Below are 26,171 nucleotides of genomic sequence, written 5' to 3'. Positions count from 1 at the left end.
CGCACGCGTCCCATTTCCGGTGTGTATGTGGCCGTGTGTGCAAATTGATGTTTCGTGTTAGCTCTTTTTCAATTATTTTTATTGTGAAAAGCTGGTGGTTCGTCGTGTGTTCCGCGCAATCATTATCAAAACATATGTAGTTGAAGAATGCTAATTGAATTTGTAATCCTTGAAAATTAGACCAATCAGAGCAGTTTCCACTGTGTAGTTGTTTCTTTATTGTATAACAATTCTTACAATATAGAACATATAAGCTGTTCAGGAGGATACACATAAAAAGAAATATTAACTTTACTTTCGTTTTAAGGATAAATTGCTTCATTAGAAGTATTTAAGATATTTCCGTCTCTTAAATCATGATGATAGATGTTTCTTTTAAGAAGAAGAAAAAAAATGATCGATCGATCTTCCTTGGAGGATTGTTTATGTAAATGAAATTACATTACTGAACAGTTTAAAATTAACAATTATATTATATAATTTAATGAATGTAAACTAAAAACCCCTAACGTAATTTCGGATGCACAATAGACAAAGGCAACGAGCCGATACAGCATTGGAACCTCCAATGTGCATGGCGTGTGTGTGTGTATCCATCCCGCATTAAAAACATAATCTTTTCATCCCTATAAACATCCCCCCCCCCCCTTTCCAGTGCCCTTATAACCGTTTTGTGTTCCCGTGTACCTCTACTTGGATGCCTTCATTGACCACATCATCATGCACCGTCGGCTGTTCATGTGCCGGCGCAGATCGGTGCTGGTGGTAAACCGTGCTGGACACTTACCGCACTGGTACGGCTTTTCGCCGTTATGAAACCGGATGTGTCGCTTCACGTTCGATACGTGCGTGAAACCCTTGCCGCACTGGGGACAGATGTGTGGCTTATCACCCCGGTGTAATCGTTCGTGCACCACCATTGAACTTTGCTGATGGAACCGCTTCGGACAGACACTGCACTTGAACCGTTTCGGTGTAACGTGCGTGTAAAAGTGTCGATTCAGTGCCGATCGGTGTTGGAAAAATCGATTACAATCGGCATACGAACACTGGAATGGTTTCGGGTCGCTAAGGTGTGTATTTTCGTGGGCCGCTTTTGCTTCCGGTTCGCTAAACTCGCGATAGCAGTACCGGCACATTAGTGCATTAATCTTGCCCGAAAGTACCCGCCGGTACTTGACCGCGTTCGTGTTGTCGCGGCGTATTTTCTTGTGTTCCAGCTGCTGGTGCTGTTTCAGTGCCGTTCGCGTGTGGAACGTCTGGTCGCACTGGGCACACTGTGGCAGTACCGAGCCAGAACCGGTTGGTGGGTTCGCCATTTCTCCCGTTCTACTGTTGTGCTCTTCGTCGGAGTCTTCGTTTGCGCTGTCCGCGGAAAGAGATTCCCTCAGCCCAATGTCGTCCAACGATAGTTCCAGCTCCATTTTTACCACATCAATCGACGGCACTGCCGTCTCGTGGCCGCTTTGGTTCGTTTGGCCAACAGTATCGTTAAGCAATGAAACACAATCCAATTGCTGAGCATCGGGCGTTATCGTCGCTTGGTTGGGAATTTCGTCCTCCTCCGGTGGGGATTCTGATTTAATCACAAACTCATGTCTACTAATGGGTGGATGTTCCGTTCGGGCTTGTATCTGTCTGCACTCTTCCGCCGTGACATGGCTGCTCTCGCCGAGGCGTGCAGTCATGAGCGGTTCCGGAGTTATTCGAGGAGCGGTAATAGATTCATCACTGGTCGGCGTATCCTGTTGACTGTTGTGAGTTGCCGATCTACGCGGAAGGCCCAACCCCAAACGGTTAATGTTGTTGTGGATACACTTTTCCTTAAATCGGTGCGCTATCCGCAGCTCATCGTAGCACGGTATGCACAGTTGATCTTTGGCTTTTACCTGAAAGAAAGTGAATGGGATTTCACTTTAGATAGCACTTCTTTTGAGCGCCAAACGCATTTGTCCATCGCTACTTACGATGATTCCGGTCACGTAGGTCCATAGACGATCGACGCCCCGAGGATGTTGGTAGATCGCTATCATGCCGGGCTCTTCGATATGACACGCAACACACCGGCTACGATTCATGATGGAATTCATGCTGTTCTATTATCCCTATTTAATGTTGTTTCTTAAACGGCAATAGTGTCATACTGTACGGCGGAATATGGCTAAAATTTTCGAAACAAAATGTTCGTCCCCTTCGCTACAAACAAATAATGTAAACAAACTGGCAGACGCATCACCAATCGGTACACGGAACGCCCAGGTTAGCTCATGTGCGTGTTGTTTGTTTTTGTCATTCTCCATTATGACAACATTTGACATGTCATTATTTAAATACGCCAGTACGTACTTCTTGATCGTAGTAAAAAAAACCGTTTATTATGTACAGAGGAAAATGCTCTGCTTTACATTGATAAATCTTCTAAATCGGTTATTTCTTCTGTTTCCATCTGTTCGCGGGTTGTGTCCGTGTTTGTGGCTTTACTTTTAACGGCCGATTCAACATAATAGTGCACATGTTTTATCACCCTTTCACCATGCTTCACACGATCGTAGTTTTGAAAATATGGTAAATCTTCTGTGTCCGTTTGTTTCTCATAGTGAAAACAAAATGGTTTTTCCTGCCCGCGTTGTATATGCTGTGCCGACGCAGAATACATTTGTAGGCCTGCAGTTTTGGTTTGCAATTCGAGCAATATACGCGTTAACAGGGGATACAGATTTAACAGGTCATTGTCTGTACCTAGCGTAACAGCATCTGTGGACAGTGCATTAGGACAGCGCGTCAAAAACCAGTTCCGCCGATCGATAATGTTTCGTTGATCTTGCATGGTAACGACCAGTGTTTCATTGCCGATGACGAGTGGAACTTGTGGGTGGAAAGAATCACCAAAATGTGAAATCAAATTTGGGTCTGCTTTTGGGAGGAATCCCCCTATACCTACAGTGCACTGGTTCGGAAAACAATTCGTACGATTTTTGTTCTGAATTCACTAGTATGGATTGGTGGTTCATTGTTTTTTTTCCTTGTTTTGCTTACGTTTAATTTTTTTTTCAAATAATTTACTTAAGATAATTTTTTACTACAAATTTTGATACCGCCGCTTCCTTCGAATGTCGAACAATTAATAGCCTACCGCTACTATGATCAACATACATCCTTTTTTGGCACAGTTTGTTGCTACGTGTGCAAACATTTCGTTCGGAAATTAGTGCCGTTTTATCATATGTCTTCTAAGTCCACATGTATCAGCAAACTTTGCGTGACAGGATGCACATTCATACGGTCGCTCGCCCGTATGCGTCCGCCGGTGGATTGTAAGCTTCCCGGACGAGTAGAAACCTTTCCCGCAATCATCACACACAAATGGTCGATCGTTTGTGTGGGAGCGCATGTGCACCGAACGGGAGTAATGTGTCCGGTAGGATTTACCACACATATCGCACGGATACGGTCGCTCACCATTGTGGAACCGTATATGATTCTTGAGATTGCCACCTTCCGCAAAACCTTTACCACACTTTGGACAAATAAATGGCTTTTCACCATTGTGCGTTCGTTCGTGTGCATTCCGATTTCCGAGCGTGTGAAATCGCATCGAACAGTACCGACAACCGTACCGCTTTACCGTGGCATGTATCCGTACGTGGGCTCGTAAACCTACCCGATCTTTAAACGCACCACCGCATCCGTCATGCACGCATTTGAACGGCTTCAGTTCCGATTGGTGCGTACCGGTGTGCTCGATTTTGTCCGTCAGATGAGTAAACTCTTTGAAACAATATTCACACATCAGGCTGTGTACCTTTGGCAGTCGTGGTAAGGATTCCCTTTTGGATTCGTCTTTGCCTTGGACACATGAAGTTGTTGGTTGTTCATCGTGCGGAACTCTAGAGTCGGAATCGTTTTTCTTTCCTTCTTCTAAAGCACTCGCTAACGTACAGCTTTCGTTTTCATCCTGGTCAGGCTCAACGATTTCATCGCTTATCTCAACATCATCGTGGTGGATGTTTTCGTGATCTATAATTAATTCTTCTACTTTGAAATTATGAGCAGAATGTGTCAATTTTTGCTGAGTAACGGTTTCATTTTCATGCTCCTTGTTGTGATGGACATCTTTTCTATCTTCGTGTGATGCTGGTTCGCTACACGTAGTGGAAACGTCTGTGCTACTATTTACACTTTGCTCGGATGTAGGTTGTGCTTGGCTCTTTTGCGCCTGAGTAGTTAAACGAAGTGCAACGTTTTGTCTACATCTTTGCTTAAAGCGATGCGCTATTTTCATATCATCGTAACACGGCACGCATAGATGATCTTCAGATTGTACCTAAAACGCGAACAAATGGTTTAATGTATGTTACATTGGTATACATTTTGGTCTCGATACCTCTATATCCGTCACTGTATGAAACATCTGATCTAACCCATTAGGATGCTGATAAATGGCTATCATGCCATTATTTTTCACACTACACGATACGCAGGTTTGCATCGTGGATAAAATAAATACTCAAATGTATGCTTGCGACGCTCTCAAAGCATTACTGAATCTGCAGATATAAGAGCAAATCCGACATAAACAAATCGAACGTACGAAGTAAACAAACAGCTGTCAATACCTGCTCGGTGGCGTAATTCAAAGTGATGGTGTAATTTGGTGGTGTACCGGAGCTGTCACTTTCGGCATGCTTCGAGTTGCTGTCAAAATAAAAACAATGTGCGTTTAGCGAACAAGTTGCCGGCACGTTTTTTAATCGTTGTTCTCAGTGTTTCATTGTGTATCTTCTTTAAAAGACCATCCAGCAGTAACTATGAATCGTGTGAAAAAGAAATCGTCTGGAAGTTCAGTTCTGTTGAAGAAAAACAAGAGTAAGAAGCGCCAAGTGCACGTAGAACCGGACAACGAGTCGTACGACTCCATGGTGGATAATGGTACCGATGAGGATGACGATGACGATGGCGACAACGATGTGCGAAATAGAAACGGTGCTGGTGATGGAGACGACAGCATGGACAGTGGGCTCGAAAGTGGTGCCCTCGTGCGAACTGCTAAACCATCGAAGAAGGTGGTTTCAAAAGCGATTAAACGCAAGTTGGTGGCGCATAACGACGAGGAAGCACACCGCAAGCGTGTCAAAGCGTTGAAGGAACTGTACAAGCCACCTACCGTGGAGGAGATAAACCGGCTGAAGGAAACGGAAAACTATTTCCACTCGAATCTGTTCCGCATGCAGACAGAGGAGATGCTGAAGGAAGTGCGCGTTACGTCCAAGGTGGGCCGATTCGTGCAAGTATGGCTGGAGGAATTCAAAGAATTTCTGCAAACGATCGAAGATGAAGCAAATGTTCGTTGGTTGCTCGAACAGGACTACAAGGGGTTTGAGTTTCCGCTCCAGTTAACCGGTTCGCAGCACACTCAGGAAGTGCTGGGCAAGGAACGGTTCCGCTTTCTTCAGCAGTCCCACATACGTACGATCGGTGGGTGCAATGCAATGATGCGTACCTCGTTCGGGAAACCACTGGTCGTAGATCTGCTATTGGTCATGCCGGAAAAATGTCTTCACAAGGAGGACTACCTGAACTTGCGCTATCACTACAAGCGTACACACTATCTTTGCACGATTGCCGAACAGTTGTTGGAAATGTCCGAAAACGAAAAGATTGTCTCAAGTGTTCGCTTTGAACCACTGAAAGGAGATCGCTTGAAACCGGTGCTCGTAATGACACCGAAGGATGAAGGGTTTGCCAGAAAGGTTCTCTTCCAGCTACACGCCGTTGCAGACAGTAATCACTTTGCCAAGAAACGGTTCCTTCCACATCGAAACAACGTGCGACCGTCAATGATCGGGCAGGGCGAATCGATTTCAACGGACGATTACGAAAACTACCCTACGCCACACTACAATGCTTCCATCCTGTACGATGTACGGTTAGCCAAAAATGTCGAACTACTCGAAAGTATCATCCAGTCCGATAGTGTCCGCGAAGCGATTATACTGCTGAAGGTGTGGATCCGTCAGCGACATTTCGATCGGGGACGGTACAGTTTCGATGGCGCATTAGTTACGTTCTATATCGCGAAGCTGATGCAGAGCAAACGCATTTATCCGAACATGAGCAGCTACCAGATTATCCGCCTATTCTGGAACCAACTGGCAGGTAGCAGCTGGGACACGGAGGGAATTTCATTCGACAGTAGCAGTAAAGAAACGTTAGCGTCCTTCTTCCGTTACTACGATGTGGTGTTTATCGATCCGCTCGGGATGCTCAACATTACGGCCAATCTCCCGGTGGACCTGTACCGTCGCGTACGTCACGAAAGTGCGCTGGCAATTCGCATGCTAGATAATCCCAAACTTAACTCCTTTCTGGCACTGTTTCTTGCGAACTATCCGGCATTTACGCAGTACGATCACATCGTTACGATAAACGATTCTCAGCTGATCAACGCCACAATCGAATCGTTCGCAGAAGATATGGATAAACTTGATTACCTTGGTGACCCGCAGGCACTCTTCGTACGAATGGTGGAACGCTTGCTGCGCAAAGGGCTTGGCACTCGTATCTCGTACTTGGTACCGTTGGCCGTAAGCTTAAAGCTGGGAGAGTGTGCTATGACGGCGGAGCCACGGTTGGTGCTGGGACTTTTGCTTAACGGTACGGATGCGTTCAATCTGGTTGACAAAGGCCCGGAAGCGATTGATGCCGCTGCGAGCGAAGCGTTCCGTTCATTTTGGCCTGGAAAAGCGGAACTGCGCCGATTCAAGGATGGTTCCATTACGGAGTCTTGCGTGTGGGGCGAAGCGACCGATCCGATCGGCCAGAAGCGTTTGATCGTACGATCGATTGTGCAGTTTCTGTTGCAGGCACACTTTGATCTGCCGGAGAAAAAGATCGGATACCTGGCCACTCAGTTCGAGTCCGCCATTGTACCGTACCCGGCGAAGATGTTGCACGAAACGATCGAGGAACGGTCAATGGCAGTTATAAGTGCGTTCGATGCGCTTGGTCGCATAATGCGCGAATTGAAGCAGCTTCCGTTAACGATCAATGCAATCCATGGAACGGATCCGGTATTTCGGTACACCGATCCGGACCCGCCCCGGCCGACAGCAACAGCACTGCACATGAATGGGCAGGTGGTGTTTTTCAGCGGGAAACCGATTCACGCTACGATTCAGCTAGAGGCTAGCGGTAAATGGCCAACAGAGTTGGAACCGATACGTCGTTTAAAAGCTGCATTTTATCTGCGTATTGCCGATAAGATTACCCCATCTTGGATTTCTCACAAACGCAAGCCCCTGGCACAAGCATATAATGACTATTTGGATGTGCTTTATGGTAAGTAGAATGGGAAGCTTACCGAAGTAGATTACGTTGTTTATCTCTCTGCTTCTATTCCCTTTCGTACGACAGAGAAATTTCTCTTCCGGTTCGTTATTATCCATCAGCGGGAAATAACCATTATGCGCGAGTATCTCTCCGACAACAAGGTGACGCGTCTGCAGCAGGACACGAAGGAAAGCATTGCGCTCGAGATGGAGGCAACGGTACTGCCAAAGCTTACCGGCATTCTGCACGGTTTGCATCAGCAACACTTTTCGTTCGGTTCCGTTGCGGCCATCGCAAAACGTTGGCTTTATTCGCAGCTGATCGATCCGTACCTGTGGCCGGACGAATGTACCGAGCTGTTGCTCGCTGCCCTTTACGTTAACCAACCGTTACAGCCTCCGATACAGCCCCAGGCGGGTTTCCTGCGGTGGCTCCAATTCGTGGCATCGACCGACTGGAGCAAGGACATGATCGTGGTCAATCTGAACGATGAGCTGTCGAACGAAACGATCGAAACGCTGGAGAAACAATTTTACGACCGTCGCCAAAGTTTCCCACCGCTCACGATCATTACACCGTGCGATGCGGGAAAGTATGGGCTGTTCGGCCGTAGGGCACCGACGGTAGAGATACTGAACCGGGTGACCCTGCTAGCCCAGTCGGCCACACAGCTGGTCGAGATGAATTTCCGTAAACTTCGGAATAAAATTCCGGTAGGCAACTAAAAAACAATCCACTTGATTGTTTGTATCGTGCTCATTAATCTCATTGTTACGGTATTTTTATCTCGCGTAGATTTTCTTCGAACCATCGATGGAAGGTTACAATGTGATCATTCACCTAGACAGTACGAACATATTACCAATTGGCATACCCAGTTTAAATGCGCTAGGCAATGAAAAGATCGCGAGCTTGTCCGCGGAAGCTGCCAATAAGGAACCGGTGGCCGGTTTCGATCCGGTACGCTTCTATCTGCGGGAGCTTCGCGATGCTTACCGACAGTTTGCTATCTTCTTTTACGATCCGTGCGGGGGTGATCGAATTGCCGTACTTTGGCGCCCACAAGCACTGGAGGAGAAACCCTTTACGGTAAGCGTATGCATGGCGATAAAAAAAAAGATGAAATGTTTCTTTACCACATTTATTATTTCTTTCCCCAGACTTCAAACGTAAATGGAAGAAAGATTACGAAGGATGGGACGCTTCAGCTAAATGTAGAGGCACTGGTGCGAGATTTTGAGCTACTGGGTCAAGGATTGGTGCATCGTATCGAGAGACGATAATAAGCAAAAATCAGCAATAGTGCAACAGAGAACTAATAAAAACACAACGTTACAGATTATTAATAGCTGATATCAGTTTATTTTTGAAAGATGGAAAAATAAGTAAATATAAATCACTATGATTGCGTTCCGTATCCATCTTTACCCTTTCTTTAAAATCCACTTGTGGATTCCCCGTTTTTGTTATCGTTGTAAGGAACTAGCATAACCTGGTTACGCTTATGTTGCCTTGCATGCAAACCATTCTTCACAGCGTTTGCTCAGTTTGCTTGGAACGTGGCAGAGACAAAGTATGGCAGCATGTCCATCGGTGCCGTGTAGTTGTAAATCCACCGGCCACCTTCGTGTACCCGATTGGTGTTACCATCACGCCACGTTCCCTTCGGCAGGTAGATATCCCGAGCGGTGGCGAACTCTGCCAACACCGGTGCTACCACAATGTCCTCACCGAGCAGATATTCTGAAATGGGAGAAGTAACTCGACTTTAGTACGATGAAATACTTGTTTTTTTTTGCAAACAATTGAGGCACTTACGGTCGTAAATAGTTTGAGCTATTTTGTCGGTAGGATCAAGCCACCAAATCGGGGGATTTACTGGTGTACCGTTCGATACAGCAAGGCGCATCCGTTGGATGATATAGTCTGAGTACATTTCGTGCAGCTCAGCAAACTTCTTCGAAATCGTTATACTCTGTGGAAGTAAGAAACATCGTTTCAGTGACGGTAATTCGCAAGAAGAAACGCACTGTCAACTTACCTCCTCATCAATATCCCAAGGCGTCTTGGAGAACTGTATGCTCGGCATGAAGACACTCGCTTCAAGCCAGCGGATAAACAACTCCTTCGTCAGTATGTCGTCCCCGTACACGTTGCCACCGATCATGTCCGGCAGCACGAACGGATACCCGTTCAAGTTCATCTGCAGCAGTGTCGGTATGAGCGACTGTAGCCCATTATTCCAACCCCAGCGTGTGTCAAAATCGAGCATTCGAACGAACACGGGCAGATCTTGCGTTCCCCAACCGGTACGCACCTCGATCATACCACCGAAGGCGGCACACATACGCACGAAGTTAACGGTCTGGCTCGACGGTAACAGTGCCGTGGGTCCTCCAATATCCGGATCTGCCGGTGCCCAGCTCGTTTCGCCAGCATCGAACTTGAAGTTATCGATACCGAGATCCTGGATATCACGCAATCTTCGCCGATACCATTCGACCGCATCGGGATTGTTGAAGTTGATGTAGGACGCCTCGTTTTCCGCACTGTTCCACCATCTCGTGTTATAGCCGATGGTTTCGTTGTGCGATTTCACGAGATAACTGTAACGAGACGGGTTATTGAAACAATTACCGTCTAACAAGGAACTCCCCAAGAACGAATCACCACGATGCGTGATGCCTTACCCTTTGCTGAGTGCTTCCGTGTACCAAGGATCACAGTTTTTGTTGATGAATGGATGAACCCAGAGCGTTACGCGGAAACCCATCTCGTGCAGCATCTCCGTCATCTCAGTCACGTTCGGGAAGGTAATCGTGTTGAAGGTAAGCGATCCGTAGCACACCTCCCACAAATCATCGATGTCGAGCTGAGCGTTCTTGAACCCGTACGCGTTGATTTCGCGCGCAAAATCCAACACCGTTTGCTGGCTAATCGGGCGCCGATAACGGACCCAGGTCGACCAGATCGGTTGCCGTACCATGCGCTCGTCGGGAATGTCAACCGGTTGGTTCAGCACCCGCTCGATCGCCTTCTGGTGTGCTTCACGGGCATCTGCCGCGATACCAACGCGATAACTAAACACAAACTCCTGGTCGTACGTGTAGTACGGTAGTTCCTTTTTCGCGCTAAACCTTAACACCTGATCGTCCTGATCGAGAAACAGTGGCACCTCCTTGTCGACGTAGAAAAACACACCGGCAGTATTGAACCAGTAGCGTTCGATAATGGCCGCACTGTGCAGCTCCTTGGTAATGTACGGGTAGTCGTTAAAGCGTAACTTCTCGATTGGATAATACTGTTCCATCAGCTCTGGACCACCGTACCAGTGCAGCGGTGCCTGATCCGGGCCGAACGTATCGTGCAGATGCAACACATCGCTACCGATCTGGCCTTTGCGCAAGGTGCGCGTTACACTCAAGTAGGCAAAGCCGGCACTATCTTCTAGTTCGCGAATTTCGATGTTGTGTCCATTGCCAAACAACCGCATTCCTTTCGGGAACGTTTCGATATCGGAATCGTCCGTGAAATCATGATCGAAGGTGATCCTTTGCACGCGATCATCACCTGGTGAGATGGTGGGAAAGAAAAAGAGAGATGTTTTTTTATATTATTGTTTGTGTTGCGTTAATGGTTGTGACTTTAGAACATTTGTTTGGAGGTAATATAAAGATTCTTATATAATAATGTACTACCCCTTTAAGTGACTCAACAAGTGTCTTTGTGATACCTAATATTGAAGTGAGCTCTTTTATGGGTTGTATATTATGAGTTAAACTGAATTATTGAAGAAATATTGAAGAGCCTGCTCAATTCAAGCAATGATTAAATAGTAACCAAACATTAAAAATGCAACATTTTCAACAAGCTCAAAATTTCGCTTTGAACGTCCTCAAGTCCTCAATAAATTCGTAACACAGAATAGATTTTTGTCTACGCCTTTAATATGACATTCAGAGTGCCATTCGTGGCAACAAAAAAAACCGCGAAACAGCTGTTTTATTGCCCGTTTATCGTTCACATCTCGCATACATTCCAACCTTAATAAGGACTTTGATCAAATACCATTATTTATTACCCATACGGAAGATCTCTGACCCAGATATTGACCATGGGATCGATTCGCACGTGGTGGAGACCCCCCGTAAAATTCCAGCATCCGATCTTCGCTTAGATCATCGTCCCCGGTGAGCAAACGCTCCATAAATCAATTCCCGTTTCTAAGGCTTCCTCGCGTGTGGAAATACCATTTTGCCCAAGCTCACGTAGTGGAATAATTAATTTCTCCCGAGCGAAATTAATTTCAAGCGTTTGCTGTTAATCCTTTCATGCGCCAGGCCGCTTCACGTTCTGATGTTGGCGTGCTGCCGTATGTGTGCAATAGGCAAAAGGAAAAGCAAAAAAAAAACGATAGAAAAGCGCGCTCCATCCGTGCTTGATCCACTCGAATCGGGTAGACAGGGTGGTAGTGGAAATGCTTGATCTATCGGTAAGGGTACAAAAATGGGGAGATTTATGGGATCCCGTTTTCACTGCGTGTGTGACGTGTATGCGCGGAGCTCGTGTGGTAGGTGGTGGTAGCGCACCAAAGATGCGACGCCCGAAGCACATCCCATTAATTATGGCCATTTTTCGCCGATTCTTGAGCCAAATGGTGTTTCTTCCGTAACCGTTTTAGGGGGGTGTGTGTTTGTGTGTGGTGTTTTAAGGGATGGACGAGAAACACCGGGCCGAAAGGTGGGCATATGATCATTTGATCGCCACGATTGCGAAAGGGGATGAAAAATGTACCACGAAACTCGGGTGCAAATGACGCGTGTGATGGCGCTTGCCCAAAACCGTACGGCGGACCACTGTCACGTGTTGAACGCATTCCTTTTAAGATTGTCGCTCCCCCCTAACTCACCCACACCGACGCCAGATCGGATCGCGCAATCGGAAGTGACCGAACAAATGTTAACGGCCGAAATCTTCGATTCATTTACGATTCTTGCATGTGAGTTAAATAAAAGTTATTTTCTAAATTGTTGTCATTGTGCATTTTAGTTAACTCACCCTAGAAAGTGTAAAAAAACGTTATTTAAAACGCAGATTTCACACATCCTAAGCGATGATCCTTTGATCCTTTCTCAGTGATTTCGTGTGAGGTTTTATTTAGCTGAAGATTCTAGTTCGATTTACTCATTCGTCATAGTTCATTAATGTTTAAAATTTTCAAGTGTTGAAATATGTATAAATACTCTTGTTGACAATTGGTTCTTGTAAGCTTAATTGTTCGAGCAGCAATTGTTAATGAGCCAAACGTCTGTTGAGTTTAATTCGCTTAGAAAATGCTAACCGATGGAGACGCCCAGTACTTGTTAAAATGGTTCTTGTATGTGAGTTTTCAAAATTGTTTTGTTTTATTTTTTTAATTTTTATTTTAATACAATTTTCTTAAGTAAAAGTAAACTTTGAATTCATAATTTATCATAGTGTAGTGAAATTATTTTCAATACAAAAAAAATAGTTACGAAGAGACGATTTTTAACTCACAAGAAGTTAATTTTCAATCAATTGCTTTACATATTAACCAAATTATATATACCTCAAACCTGTTTATAAATTCCTACCATGATAGCAATAACGATGTGCGATTAATTTAACTCCGTTATCAAAAATAGAAGAAACAAAGCTGGTCAACGCAATAGATAACTTCCTGTCAAACTGTTGACAACCATTGTGAAGCAAAATTGATAAATGAATTTATTACCTTATTGATATCAAGAGTAATTGCGATAAGTTTTATTGTATCATGTTACACAACATTGAGTCGATAACGGAATCAGGTATATTCAACTTGTGCTTCGTTTTGCGACTTTCTCAACCCAAAATTCTTAAACAAATCGTGTTCTTTCTTTCGTTCTCAGATAGAGTCTCCGTCTCCGGTGTGGAAATGTAGTGGGAAAAATCAAGAAATTTCCGAAGGGAAGGAAAATAGGAAAATGTAGTAACGTATCCGTTCGCTTAATCGAATCTGGCGTGTGGCAATCCGATACACTGGGGTGCGATGTGTGTCGCCAACGATATCTTGGTTTGGAGTTGGCAGCAAAAACAGAATCTTCTAAAATACCAACGGCCGATTAAGGGTAGACAGAGACACTTTATAGAGGAATTTCATGGGGAGATTGTGTACCTCTGGAAGGCGGAAGTGGTTAGCAAATTTTACCCGCTGGCATCGATTTTAGATCGTTCTAAATATAATTCCCCCCGCGTAAGAAGAAGCAAAACAAGAAGCGGAAAAGGAAAGTGTCTGAACTGATTTTACGCGAGGGATTTTCCAATCGTAAGGTGTAAAGCTGGTCAGAAACATTGACACTACTACCCTGTTTGCCGCACCACACACGACGATTTCGCGTTCCTTGTCGGGCCGAACGCAAACGAAAACGGTTGCGATCCATTGGGTTCATCCGGTTGGGGGTCCATCAATCAGCAAGATTTGTAAACACTAACATATACGGTCAGAATGTCTGCGGGGCGAAAGGGAGAAGGACCATTGGAAGCACGAAACGCGCGTTGATGCTGGCTCAGCACAAACATGATGCCCGATCGTGGGCCGTTAGCTTAATGCTCTGTTTTCGTGTCGCCTGTCATGGATCGTTTGTTGCCGGTGGCGCGTTCTACAATATGGAACCCCGAAAGACATTCGACAACGACGTCGACACCGACGAATGATGGCAATCCATCGGTCGCGTCCATCACCGTGTGCGGGTTTAATGTTGTTTCGCTTCGGTTTTTTTTCTCTTCTTCTAATGTTTTGTTTTCGGGTGGCAAGCCGGAATGTTTTGTCACCTTAGCACGAAATGGAAAGTGATAACTAATTTTTGTGGTGTTATCTGTTTATACGCCCATTACGTGATGTGTTGAGTTATTGGTTACTGATTTTTGAAGGCGAATGGTATTGTGTTGGGGGGGTGTGTTTTATACGGTTTTGTGATTTATTGTTCAGATCGTTTCATTTTATGGGAAGAATCTTTGACGCGGTTGACTGACAATACTGATAAGGATAATATTTTTAACCGTGAAAAATGGTCAAGTCCTAATATATTCATATTTAGCTATCATTTTCGATTGATTTTCCATTGTTCCTGTTTGTTTTCCTTTTGACAGTAAAGATGTAACTTAGCTCTTCAGACTATAAGTCACAAAAACAAATTATTAAAAAGTGAAATAGGGTTTTTAAACTTATATTTAATTTAATACATTAAAATATCAAAAATATTATCTAACAGATTTCGCCTCTAGTTTGGACTAAGTGAAATTTCGAATGATTTCTATGCCGCAGAAGTGACGTCATTTTGAATTTTTGCCTCATTCTGTCTATAAGTAATAATGTCGTAATAATTATAGTAATAATAATAATATTATAGTAATAATATAATAATAATAATATGAATCCAATTCTTGATGCCAGAAGTATGGATCTTTTCTGTTAACACCTACACTCAAACGTTACTAACTTTTTCATCGGTGTGTTCTAGTGTGTGAATACGAGTTACATACGTTACAATTTGTTACGATTTGAGTGTCTTTCAATTCATGGCATCTCCTGGTCATGGCACCAATCTCTCTTCTTGGCTTTAACGACCTTACAGGTCACGCCGGCCATTTCTGGCTTACTAGACTTATTTTTACCACGTAGCCGGATAGTCAGTCCTTGCTACGGGGGGACGGTCCGGATGGGATTTGAACCCGGTCCGGCCGTGTGGATTGGCGCCGTTTATCATATGCACCACTGGGGCGCCCCCATGGCACCAATATTACCCATTAATTAATTTCGAATTATTTTCGTAATTTTCACATTCAACGTACCGTAACATTCTTGTAATAGTGTTAAGGGTCAATGTTGGAATAATCCTTTCGAATTTAATCAGTTCTACATAAGTCGTTATATTTTACTTGTAAATCCTACCCTGGTGGAATATATAGCGTTGAATACATTCGAAAAAGTGAACTAGTTACAAGAAGTACCCTCAGTCTAACTAATACTGAATAATAGGTCCAGTTCGGGCTTAAGTCTTGACTGGAAACGTAATTTGAATCACTCAATAAAAGTCAAATATTCCACTAAAAGTGTTGATCAACTAAATAACTTTACAACTCCAACTTAACTTTATTTATTTGTAGCTCGTACTGTGTCTTTTGGTATGATGTATAATCCATTTCATCAAACAATTTAAGACACTTGCGATGGACAGTTGACTGATGGGGTAGATTAAATACCAAAACCTAACCCACCTTCAACTTCAGCCAAAGGTATTGCTTTCCCTTTGGTTAAGCAATACAGTAAACCGATCCCGTACCCCAAACCCTAGTAATGATCAAATTACTCCCGTTGGGCGATGGCCAATCTCACACCCAAAAACCCGTAAATGTTTGATTTATGCAAAATCGTGGGGTGAAGTACAATTCATTTTTGCTGCACTTAAAACGCAAGGCCACCTCGTGGCCAAATGAATTGCAAACCCGGGATGAGTGATGCCAATCAAAGCTGAAGGTTCATCGACAACATCTCGCTTCTCTTTATATTAAACGTACGAGGGGGAGAAATACACAACGAAGGGCAGCACTTACAAACTGTAGCACTTTACCGTGCGACGTGTGATCGGTTGTCTGTTGTATCGTCGTGATGTGTGCCCGACTGTGCCCCGAATCCGATGCCAAAATTGCACTCACTATCTAATGCATCCATCGTAAATGGATCGACAGATGCCCTTCAGCCCTTTGACGATCGGGTACCTTTTTTGCGACCAGAAACCAGTGCTCTGGTGGTCCGTTTTGACGTTTTTGGCAGTGTAGAGTTTTGGATTGTTATCGCACGCCACAGTAAGACGGTAAGAGAGACGTCAGGAATACGATACCTCTTCTAGTCGAATCTATAATTTCACTAATAAAGTTAAGTAAATGCAAAACCCCCGACACATGATCACGATATTTTTATGTACTTCCTTCATACAGACTAAACATCGACGGCGGTTCGCGGTACTAATATTTATACTTCGATTATTTATTTATCGTGAGCAGACAGTATACTTAAAGTTTTCCCAACAAGTTCACTACCGCGATTCGGTGTTTTGATTGTGGGGAAAACCCCGCACCAGGAATAAATAAAATTCCATGTTTATTTTCATCCAATTGCCATAATAAGCAAGAAGTCTGTTATTGAACCAACTAACAACGCAACCTTAGCACCAGAATGAAAACGACCACTAAACCCAGAAGAGTATGATCATTCCCCAACACACACATGAACACATTGGAGCTCTCTTGGAGCAAAAGTAACATAAACAGACTGAATTGCAGATGCCACTTAGGGTGTGAATCGAAGTGTAATTTCTTACCTCGATAGATGTTCAGCACGTACCGATGGTCCGATTGCTCTTCGAGCCGCAGCTCGATCGAGCTGGCTGTGAAGCGATAAGTTTCGCTGATCTCTTCATCGTCCCGTAGCACCAGAACCAGGGTCACGGTCAGTGCCGCTGCCAAGATCAGTACACCAAGCGTGGACAGTAGGAAACATTTCTTTGTCACCCGTATCGCCATCGTCCACACGCACAAGGGATTGTCGTCCAGGCGGTAAAACGCTGACGGGCAAAACACCACGAAAATAAACCACCTTTCCGCCTGTTCTAGTAATAGAACTGACACCACTGCCCCCAAAAACGGCGTACGACCGTTACACGGTGACAGTTTTTTTTTCGGTTTTTGGAAATGTATGTCACGCTTTTTTTTGTGTCGCCCGTTAGGTATAATGACACTGAGGTGACACTGTTCGGAGTCCGAACCACCTCCACCTTCGAATTCTAAATGAAAGTGATCGGAAAGCAGTGTACACAGTGGCACAACACGCGTACGTAGAATCTGGTTGAAGATTACTTTTAAGAATGAACCACACTGCTTCACTTCACTTCAATACGGCTCCCGATCTGGGGTGATCTTCTGGGAAGATCTTACACCAGAAGTCACGTCTTCGTCGTTCTACCCAATCGGGTTTACCTCGATCGGTACGCAAATGGGTACTAAACCCGTTCGCGCTGGTCGTCCGATGGATGTGAACTAGCATGCGGCACTGCTATCACCAAATGACCGCAACTTCCAGACATCGCCGATGCCAGGTGACAGATAGAACCGTCCATTGCTGGTGCACATGTTGTCGATTAATGCCCCACCTTCGCCTACACGACCGAGCACACTTATCTCTCACCGAGAGCTGAAGCGGGTTTCTTCTTATCACCGGATAAGTTGATGTGTCCGTCTCCGTCCGGAGTCTGTTTTATTGTATCGAACTGACTGAATCTCACATTGATTGAGGTACGAACGCAACACTATCTCTTATACACACAGCGATGATGACATCCCGATGATATCAGGAAATAATTAAACACTGCTTGCACGTTGCAAAGTTTTCTCACATTTAAGTTTGCTTAAAAATGTACTATTATACTCGCGATCGCGATTTTCCGAATAAAAGCTGAAGATACAAGGATGCTTACGTTTCGTAAATGGTGCGCATCTCTTTAAACGCGCGTTGGAACGCGTCGATCCACGGTCCAATCGCGACTGATCGCGAAGATCAGGCGTCCACCTTCTTGGGCAACACGAACTTTTCTTACATGAAATGAAAAACACACCCGTAACATGAAAAATTTCGTGATCACCCACCGCCGCCTCCCGGTTCCCTGGCAGTTCTCTGGTTTTGCGGAGGATGCTAAAAAGAGACGGGCACGCGCTGTTGTACACAAAGACACACACACACACACGGCAGGGTATAGAGCAGGTTCAAAAGGTAGGGCTTAAAACACATTCAAAAAGCAAAGCAAAAAAAAAACATCTCTTCTTGCATTTTTCCCGCCTGTGTGTCTCTACGTTTGCATGTTTGGTGTGTAAACGTATATTGGTCTGTTTTCCACCATTAAGTTCTCGCGGTGGACAACGAAGTTTTGCGGGCGGAATCTCAATTTTCCTCGACCTTGTCACTTGGGCCGGATGATGTTGCTTTTGCCGAAGAATTGATTAATCGTGCGTTGTTTCGCGAGGTTGAGGCCAAACATTCTCCCGGGCGGTGGGTTTTATGAATCGGGGTTTTTTTTGGGTTTTTATTTTGCATCCCATTTCTTCTTGCTGTGGACGAGAATTTTTGTTGGGGTCGGTTTGGGGAAAGGAAGCCAAGAAACATGAGTTTTTTTCTTTATGACGTTTCATCCTTTGCTGGCGGCAAACGTCAAAGCATTTGTTACTTTTGCCGGAACACGAGCAAGAAAGCGTGAAATTATATCCGTATTTCAGTGGGATATGAAGTGTTTCGGCAGGAAATTGGATGATAAAATGGGTAATTATTCAATTTTGGTATGGTAGGGAATGTTTTGGTGTGTAGAAATGTTGGAAGTAAAACATTACAATTTCTTGGGCGGCTTACGGAAAGGAACAATAGCCCACCGTAACAGGATCAGTAACGGTACGGACACGTGAATGTTTTCCGTACAAGAATCTGCTCATGTAGTGTCGTGAAGGTGTTTTGTTAGTGTTTGCATTCCAAGGTTACATGGTAGCGGCTTCCTTTTGGCTGTAGGAAAGCTAATACGATCGTGGTAAACTCTCTCTCATTTTACGACTTCTTGTATCACCCCTACTGTTGGATTGTTCGTAGGTATATTTTTGATCTGACCATACTTTAACCCTTAGATCATGTGCTATAAATACACAATAGGTAAGTTAATGCAACAGATAAATGAAGGAAAACACACATACGTTGCGGTGATGTGCACACAACAAGTGCATTTGATTTGTTGTATGACTATTGTGCACTTTTGTGTCGGGTTGAAGGTTACACGTTTCATTCGAATGTCCCAAATGGGTGTAGATCGTTCTCAGTTCAAAGTATGGTATTAAAGAAGCGCTTAAGCTCCAAGATTTGCGCATTAAACAGTGAAATTATTTGTAAAATTTTACGCAAGAAAATATTTTGATAAGTATAGTAGCATTCCTAACAAGCTTATTGGAAGGATTGAGTCTAGGATTTTGAGCCTGAAAGTATGCAATCGCTTCAATAAATCGTTTGTTAGAGGTATGTTTTCTAGTATTGATTAATCCCATGAATAGAGCCATCTATGGGAATCTTCCGTAAAGTGTTATTCAATTCATGAGTCGATTCTCAGAAGAATTTATGAAAACATCAAAGATTCATGAATCCTGATGGATTCATAAATCTTTATTCCCCCATCCTTTTGTTTTAGATCGGCGGATCATGAGAATTCGTGATTCTATGAGGATTTATGGAAATATTTGTTCCTTTTTTTAACATTTGATTTCCAAAATTCGCTAGAAATGCTTAAGATATTACGAGCATTGAAGAAAGATTCCTCTCTACATCTTTACAGTATATACGAAACAACTCTAAGATCCGACTGCGGTGATCTGCTATAATAGCATGTTTCCTAATCTCCGTGAGGTGATTGAAAACTTTTTGTTTAAAAAGTATGCATACTTCCAGCCTGTACACATATTTAAAAGAAATAAACTTGATTGACACCTCATCTCAAAATATGTTTCGTCAAAACAAATCGTTAAAACTAATGTAAACCTCCGGAATGGGCGAGAGACCATTGAAATCAAAGTTATGTGTACCAAGAAAATCATTCCAGCTGTTTAAAAACGTTAGGGTCACACATCAAAGCAAAGTGCTCCTAGTCCTGACGAAAAGGATAGAACCGACGTCACTTCCACAGTGCAGCAGTATACGTACGTCATATATAAGGCCCAATTAAAATGTTTTCCCATTTTCGCTAATGGCTGTACGGGGAATTAATTTTCTCTCGCATAATATTAATCAATCGTCTGTTAACAAGCTGCCCCGGATATGACTTCATTACCGGTAATCACAAGACACATAGCATGCTGTTTTGCTGTGTCCGTCCGTTGCACACTGGAACACGGTACACAAAAAGTGCCCGTTGCAAAAAAAAACACCCACTCGAACCCACCGACATCTCAATATTATGCTTACTAATTAACCAAAGAAACAAACGGCAAGAAAAGATGTTTGTGCTGGTTAGTAAATTATCGAAGAAAAATGACCATCGTCATCCACACTCTCCAGTTGGTAGCGGTGTGAGCATTGGCATCCGATCAACGTTCGCATCGTTCTCGGGTGGTCAAACAGCGTTCATTAAATTTAAATTCATGTACCGTTACTGGCACTACCGTGTGCCTTTTTTCCCGTGTCCTAAACGATCATCATGTGAGACCTTCCCGGTTCTATCCGTCCCTACAGCCCCGATCACTATTAGTGTACTATTGACACGGCAGCACCAACATCGCAGCTTCGAAGTGTCGTGTGTGCTCATTAGTGCAAAACATATTTGCTGTAGCACGATGCCATGACGGGAGTTCTTGTTCTTTGCCTTCTCGGTACAACGCATCCTCTGCATAACATTCCTCCCATGCAACGTTACGATGAAGCGATCTTCAAGTGATCGTGGAAAAAGTTAAAAGTGCATACGTATGGTAAGCAATATTTTCATTTCTACCCTACCGTAACCACGTGCCAGCTACCTTGGTAGAAGGTGTATAAGCATGAAAGAAGAAAAAAAAACAAATCCGCTTACTGAGGCTTAAGACGGTGTGTGTCGCACGCCTCATCTCCCAGGCATGGCAAAACATAGAAATGGGCGGAATGTGGCTACGCGAAGATTGATTGCACATTCTCAAAAACGCATTAGTTACGATCATTTACACAGTTCAATGACCGCGGCAAACCATCGGGGGTGGTCAAAATATTTATACTCATTTGATTGAGCTGTGGATGACTTTTTTGTTTGAATTTGTGTTTTACAGATTTGTTCACACAACTCTAAGGATAATTAGAGTTCAAGGAAAATATAGCAACGTGCGGACATAGGATATTCAAAAAGTATGACGAAACGATATTTTTGGGAAAAAACGGAAAATGAGAAGTATATAGTACATCTGTAAGCCCATGAAGAGATGCCTCGGACTACATTGTTAGATTAGCTAACTAGATACTGTTCAGACTAGATATATCTTGTCAGTTCTCAGTGAGCCCCAACTACGAAATGCTTCCAATCTGCTACCCTATACGGTACAAGTCAACAATTCATTCTGATGCCGGTATTCCCGTCAATGATATAGCTATTAAAGCTCAATACTTCTGTCTTTTGTCTCTTTATTAGAAGGATCTATCATGGTTCGACAGCGGATATAAAACTATTAGATTTTATCTCGTCAGTATTATTAATAATGTTTTTGTTGAAAAATTGCTCAAGATGAGATTTAAAGAGGGACGAGGAGACGTTAAAAATAAAATACTTAAAAAAATTATCACAATGTCCGAAAGGCGGAATTTCTAATGCTCAGAACAGGATATATTGAAGGAAAAATGGATCATAAGCGTGATCTCGTTCATAATTCAGCTATCGGTCATTCTAAGTGATGTTGGTGGTTCATAAAATCTCTATCTTTAGTTTTTCTAAAACCCTAAAGCGTACCACACCAAGACAGTTTGATGCCACCTGTTTCTAAATTCCGAAAATTGGAATGTAAACTTCGGTCGGCCCACCCTTAAATGCAACATGTACATGTCCTGTCAGTGCTCTTGCATTCTTCCTGCTTTACTTGTCCTACCTGAAGGTACGTTCACCCGACACTTCTGACCCCGTTTTGTTAATTAAGTTCATATGTGGGATCCGCTCGTTGTTTAGTGTCCCAGCAAGGTAGCTTGGGCAGGGATGGGGATGCAAACTAAGCAAGCGACCATGATCATCACACCTGATCATGTTACAGCGATCATCCCAGTGGGAGTAGTATATCCTAAAATTAGCCATGTACCATCTTGTCCATTCGGTTGCAGGGGAGGGATCGGTCGAAAGTGGGACCAAAAAAACACCGCGAGGAAGGGGGTCTGGCGGAACCAACTCCCCGGAGTCCATCAATCATTCTCCGCAACATTTTCTGCCGCTTCATTTCCATTTCCCGCTTGCGCCGGCCTCCATGCCAATTCTCTCCCTTTGGGCGTTCCGTCCCGGTACGGGAAGACATTTCTCATCTACATTGTTGAAGCTCGTTTCCCACTCGAAGTCAGATGGGATGGTTGATTTTTTGGCTACATCTTCCCGTCAGTTGTCGTCAGCGCAGTATACACGAAATTTCGGTGAAATATTCTTAATGACATGGGCCGGTCTGGCGTTGGCGTAACATCGTCGCGCCGGTTTGCACCGCACCGGCCGGTAACAGCATGGTCGTGTTCTCGCATCGATCGCAAATTACAAATGGTCACTTATCAATGTAAAAACGCGCACGGTAAAACATGCCGCTCTGGTTGGACACGCGTGTCACGCAAACAGGGAGCACTAACGCTTGTTGAATGAAATCGTTTTCGAAGGTATCGGCAGTTGTCTGCATTTGTCACGCAGGGCTCACGGTTGGTTACATTTTTGTCGCATTTTTCTTCTTCGTGTAGAAGTAAAGTACTAAATTAATCTTTCTGAAAGCTTCTTAGAAATAGTCTTTTTTCGCGTTTTTTTTTAATTTATCTTCTTTAGTGGAACTACAACATCAACAATTCTAGGCTTCCCTAGAACAATTTTGGCATTCGTTGAATTTTGTTTCCTCTTGGCAAGCTGAAATAGACGTAAGAAATATAAAGTAAAAATAGTAATATAGTATTTAAAATACAATAAAATGTAAACAAAATACACAAACTTTCATTTTATCCAAAATATCGTTTACTTTTGTCGGCCTAGACAAGCGATCGTCAATGTTTTTGGCTTAGACCACATATAAAAAGCTTATCACACTAATTTTAATTTCTTAGCCGAATAATCAATCGTTGCAACTAAAGACCTGGTCCTATAAAGATTCGAACCACAACCTTTGGTGTGACATCACGAAACATTAAATCACATTCATATCAAAATATCCACTATAACCTCTCCTTTTTGTTATTTGTTATTCAAACCATCGTGACAACAACAAATTCTAAGTCGACGAACTGTCCGGTGTCTTTCTCATTACTTCAACTATACACCGCAGGCTTTGGAGCTTTATTTCAATTATAACTATCATATATAATAAGAGAAGGTTATTCAATTCTGGTGGAATTTTCACCCGATCGCAGCAAGACATAACAAAACTTTTCTTCTCACAAAAGACACCTCCAGCATTGGCGCTGTCTGTTGCTCCACAATGCCCGCTGTGCAATGTTGAACCGCGTAACATCGAAATCGACGTTTCGGAAACATTTAATTACACTCGCCAGTGGATTGAAAAATGCCCGGAAAACCTCACTCAAGCTAGCTGCACAGCTGCGGCTTTAGAACAATCCATAAAACAAAAAAGAGACCCCCTTCCAACCAAGACACCAACTCTGTCTCCGTTGCTTCATGGTGAACGTTCTCCTTCATCATTATTCCCGATCGGTTTAAAAACACTCCATCACAACCATTCGAAGTCTATGCAAAGCACTACAGACACAATCCCACCCGAAATCACGCTTGCGTTGCTTTTTAAATGGCAAAAATCGTGATTGCAGGTTGGTTGCATTCTAGGCTGGGGAGAGTCGGTTGCACGTTAGAAAAGTGGGACCAAATCGCTCACGAACAATCGCTACCAGCAACTGGTTAGTGCCAGATGGGAAACAAAAATGCTTCACTCTACTGCCGTTTGCCGATGGTAAGAGTTCGACGCGAACACTCGGTCGACACGCTGGTGGGGATCGTAACTGGCAAGATGATATGGCATGTCTAGCCGCTGGATCTAGTCTGGGTTCGTTGCAGTTCCCACCGGGGTCAGGTCGGTCGGTCGCTCAGCTGAAATCGTGCTCATGATCGACACGCTCCGGGTGCCTTAAGTCTAGTAGAATTCGCGCTACGAACGAATCGGTGTGTGCACGTTCAGCCTTAGTGTAATAGGACGCGACCGTCAAACGTTAGTGCGATAGAATGGACGGGTTTATCACTTCCGGATGCTAAAAACGGAACATCTTTAATCGAAGATATGATGCTAACGATGTGCAGTGACTTTACAGTCGTGTGGAATTGCGATAGTCGATCATCAGTGCGGAAGCGAACAACGTGCGCAGGCTAAGGAATCGAATGTTTCTAGACGCTGCCGGAACGATGACCACATCTCTATCGGTGTTGTGTTTAATGTGAGTGACTTTTTTTTAAATGCAGAACCCAATAATTGTTACAGGTTTTTTTGTGATTTCTTTCTGTGTATGTTTGTAGTACGTGTGCGAGTGTAACGTTCCTGGTGGGCCCGAAAGTGTATGCCGCCGTGGTACGGCAGTACACCTGCGACAGTTACTTCCAATCCTGGTGCCAGCTTCACAATGCCACAGTGCATATGGATACCGATGTGCAGGCGAGCGTATTCCCCCGAGTCCGTCAGCTGGGCTTCATCTACGGTTCGATCGGTAACTTTTCGCACACCTTCAATAATCAACTGTTCAAAGCGGGAGTTTTGCGGGTGTTTGCACGAGGAACTCGAATCACAAACCTCACCATGCCCAACACCATCGAGCAGCTATACCTTCGGGACAATGGTTTGCAAGCGATAGAGATAGAACCAAGGACACGCTACACGCTGCGATATCTACGCCTGCAGATGAATAAACTACGTACGATCGCACGGTTCGAACATCTTACCCAGCTGCTCGAGCTAAATCTGTGTGACAATCTGATCGAAGATATAGCGCTGGATACGTTTGCAACCATGCCTAACCTGCGGCAGCTAATACTGTGCGGGAACCATATAAAGACATTCGGATCCTCGACGGCTGTCGTTCTGCTGCCATCACTGACCCACCTAGATCTTGGCGGTAATTTCCTCACAAAGCTTCCCCTTGAACGGTGGCAGTTGCCACAGCTGATTAACCTGAGCGTGCGCGACAATCTGCTTACCGTGCTGGACAGTGGCCTGCTCGTGCGCCGATTCCCTTTGCTACGAATTCTGGACGCTTCAGCGAATGCACTCGATTGCCACTCGTACCACGAGGCACTGCAAACGTTCGTCAATCGTTCCGTAGTGCATCTGATCGATCGGCGCATGTGCAGTGTGGACGATGCGATCGTACTGGATGTGGAGGAAATGCGACGCATCAACGGCATCACACCGGACGATAGAACCGCCATAATGGAGGTACGACATCTCAAGGAACGCATCTTCTTGCAGCAGCGAACCATTCAGCAGCAGCGGATGGAAATCGAGCAGCTGCGCGCCAACCTGACAACGCTGATGGAGCAGTTCGATCTGGTCGCTGGACCGGCAAGGGCAGTTGATCCATTTTAATCATACTCGGTGACCATGGATGCCCTTTCCTTGCGATGACACTTCTTTATTCGTTTTTAAATATTTCACACGTAAAAGAATGCAGCTAGAGATATTGTACCACACGTCACACAAAGACGCAGTGAGAATTTGCTAAGGTGCGCTCTTAATCACTACCACCTTCAAAATCTTTATGTCGCTGTAGTGTTGAACGTTCGTCCAATGTACTGTTCTGCAGAGTACGAATTCCAAACGGACGTATCCACCTCGCTTAAATTTGAAGCCATTACCCTTCAAATGTGTCTCTATAATTTACACAAGCAATCGTCCCAATACCCCAAACGTACGTAACCTCAAAGTAATACTCTTCTGCTAGTAAAATAATTCCACGCAAGATGGCGCGCACAGTCGAGTCGACATAAAGACAGCAGCGCTTTAGCTTTGAGTGTGAAAAATGTTACTTCTATTTTTTATTACGGTCAATTGTGTTACATTCCAATTTCTCATCAGCTCAG

At 44.1% G+C, this 26,171-nt stretch overlaps 4 protein-coding genes across 5 annotated transcripts; 2 read left to right on the top strand and 2 right to left on the bottom strand.

Annotated features, from left to right (window-relative positions):
• Positions 1–194: 194 nt before the first annotated feature.
• Positions 195–4,611, bottom strand: LOC125762477 (zinc finger protein 419-like). Of its 2 annotated transcripts, none has more exons than XM_049424622.1 (3): positions 2,942–3,201; positions 1,968–2,865; positions 195–1,889 (listed from the first exon to the last, which is right to left on the bottom strand). In XM_049424622.1, the coding sequence occupies exons 2-3, from the start codon at positions 2,088–2,090 to the stop codon at positions 690–692; spliced, it is 1,323 nt and encodes a 440-aa protein (XP_049280579.1). In that variant the 5' UTR covers positions 2,091–2,865; positions 2,942–3,201; the 3' UTR covers positions 195–689. The 2 variants fall into 2 exon arrangements, 1 of the variants encoding a protein (XP_049280579.1); XR_007418226.1 differs by lacking the exon at positions 195–1,889 and adding an exon at positions 4,385–4,611 and having other exon boundaries at positions 2,363–2,865; positions 2,942–4,324.
• Positions 4,612–4,688: 77 nt separating this feature from the next.
• On the top strand, positions 4,689–8,675 carry LOC125762470 (nucleolar protein 6). The gene is made up of 4 exons (XM_049424590.1): positions 4,689–7,338; positions 7,414–8,042; positions 8,125–8,418; positions 8,490–8,675. The coding sequence occupies exons 1-4, from the start codon at positions 4,809–4,811 to the stop codon at positions 8,610–8,612; spliced, it is 3,576 nt and encodes a 1,191-aa protein (XP_049280547.1). The 5' UTR covers positions 4,689–4,808; the 3' UTR covers positions 8,613–8,675.
• LOC125762472 (myogenesis-regulating glycosidase-like) lies at positions 8,666–18,002 on the bottom strand. Its single transcript, XM_049424592.1, has 5 exons — positions 16,713–18,002; positions 10,020–10,899; positions 9,371–9,935; positions 9,148–9,304; positions 8,666–9,072 (listed from the first exon to the last, which is right to left on the bottom strand). Exons 1-5 carry the CDS (start codon positions 16,912–16,914, stop codon positions 8,873–8,875), a joined length of 2,004 nt encoding a protein of 667 aa, XP_049280549.1. The 5' UTR covers positions 16,915–18,002; the 3' UTR covers positions 8,666–8,872.
• Positions 18,003–24,094: 6,092 nt separating this feature from the next.
• On the top strand, positions 24,095–26,111 carry LOC125762480 (leucine-rich repeat and IQ domain-containing protein 4-like). Its single transcript, XM_049424627.1, has 2 exons — positions 24,095–24,535; positions 24,615–26,111. The coding sequence occupies exons 1-2, from the start codon at positions 24,480–24,482 to the stop codon at positions 25,675–25,677; spliced, it is 1,119 nt and encodes a 372-aa protein (XP_049280584.1). The 5' UTR covers positions 24,095–24,479; the 3' UTR covers positions 25,678–26,111.
• The last annotated feature ends 60 nt before the right edge of the window (positions 26,112–26,171 follow it).

Source organism: Anopheles funestus, chromosome 2RL (genome assembly GCF_943734845.2).
Source record: "Anopheles funestus chromosome 2RL, idAnoFuneDA-416_04, whole genome shotgun sequence".
NCBI lineage: Eukaryota > Metazoa > Arthropoda > Insecta > Diptera > Culicidae > Anopheles > Anopheles funestus.
Note: the sequence above shows the minus strand (reverse complement) of the source record. Positions and strands in the feature narration are given on the sequence as shown.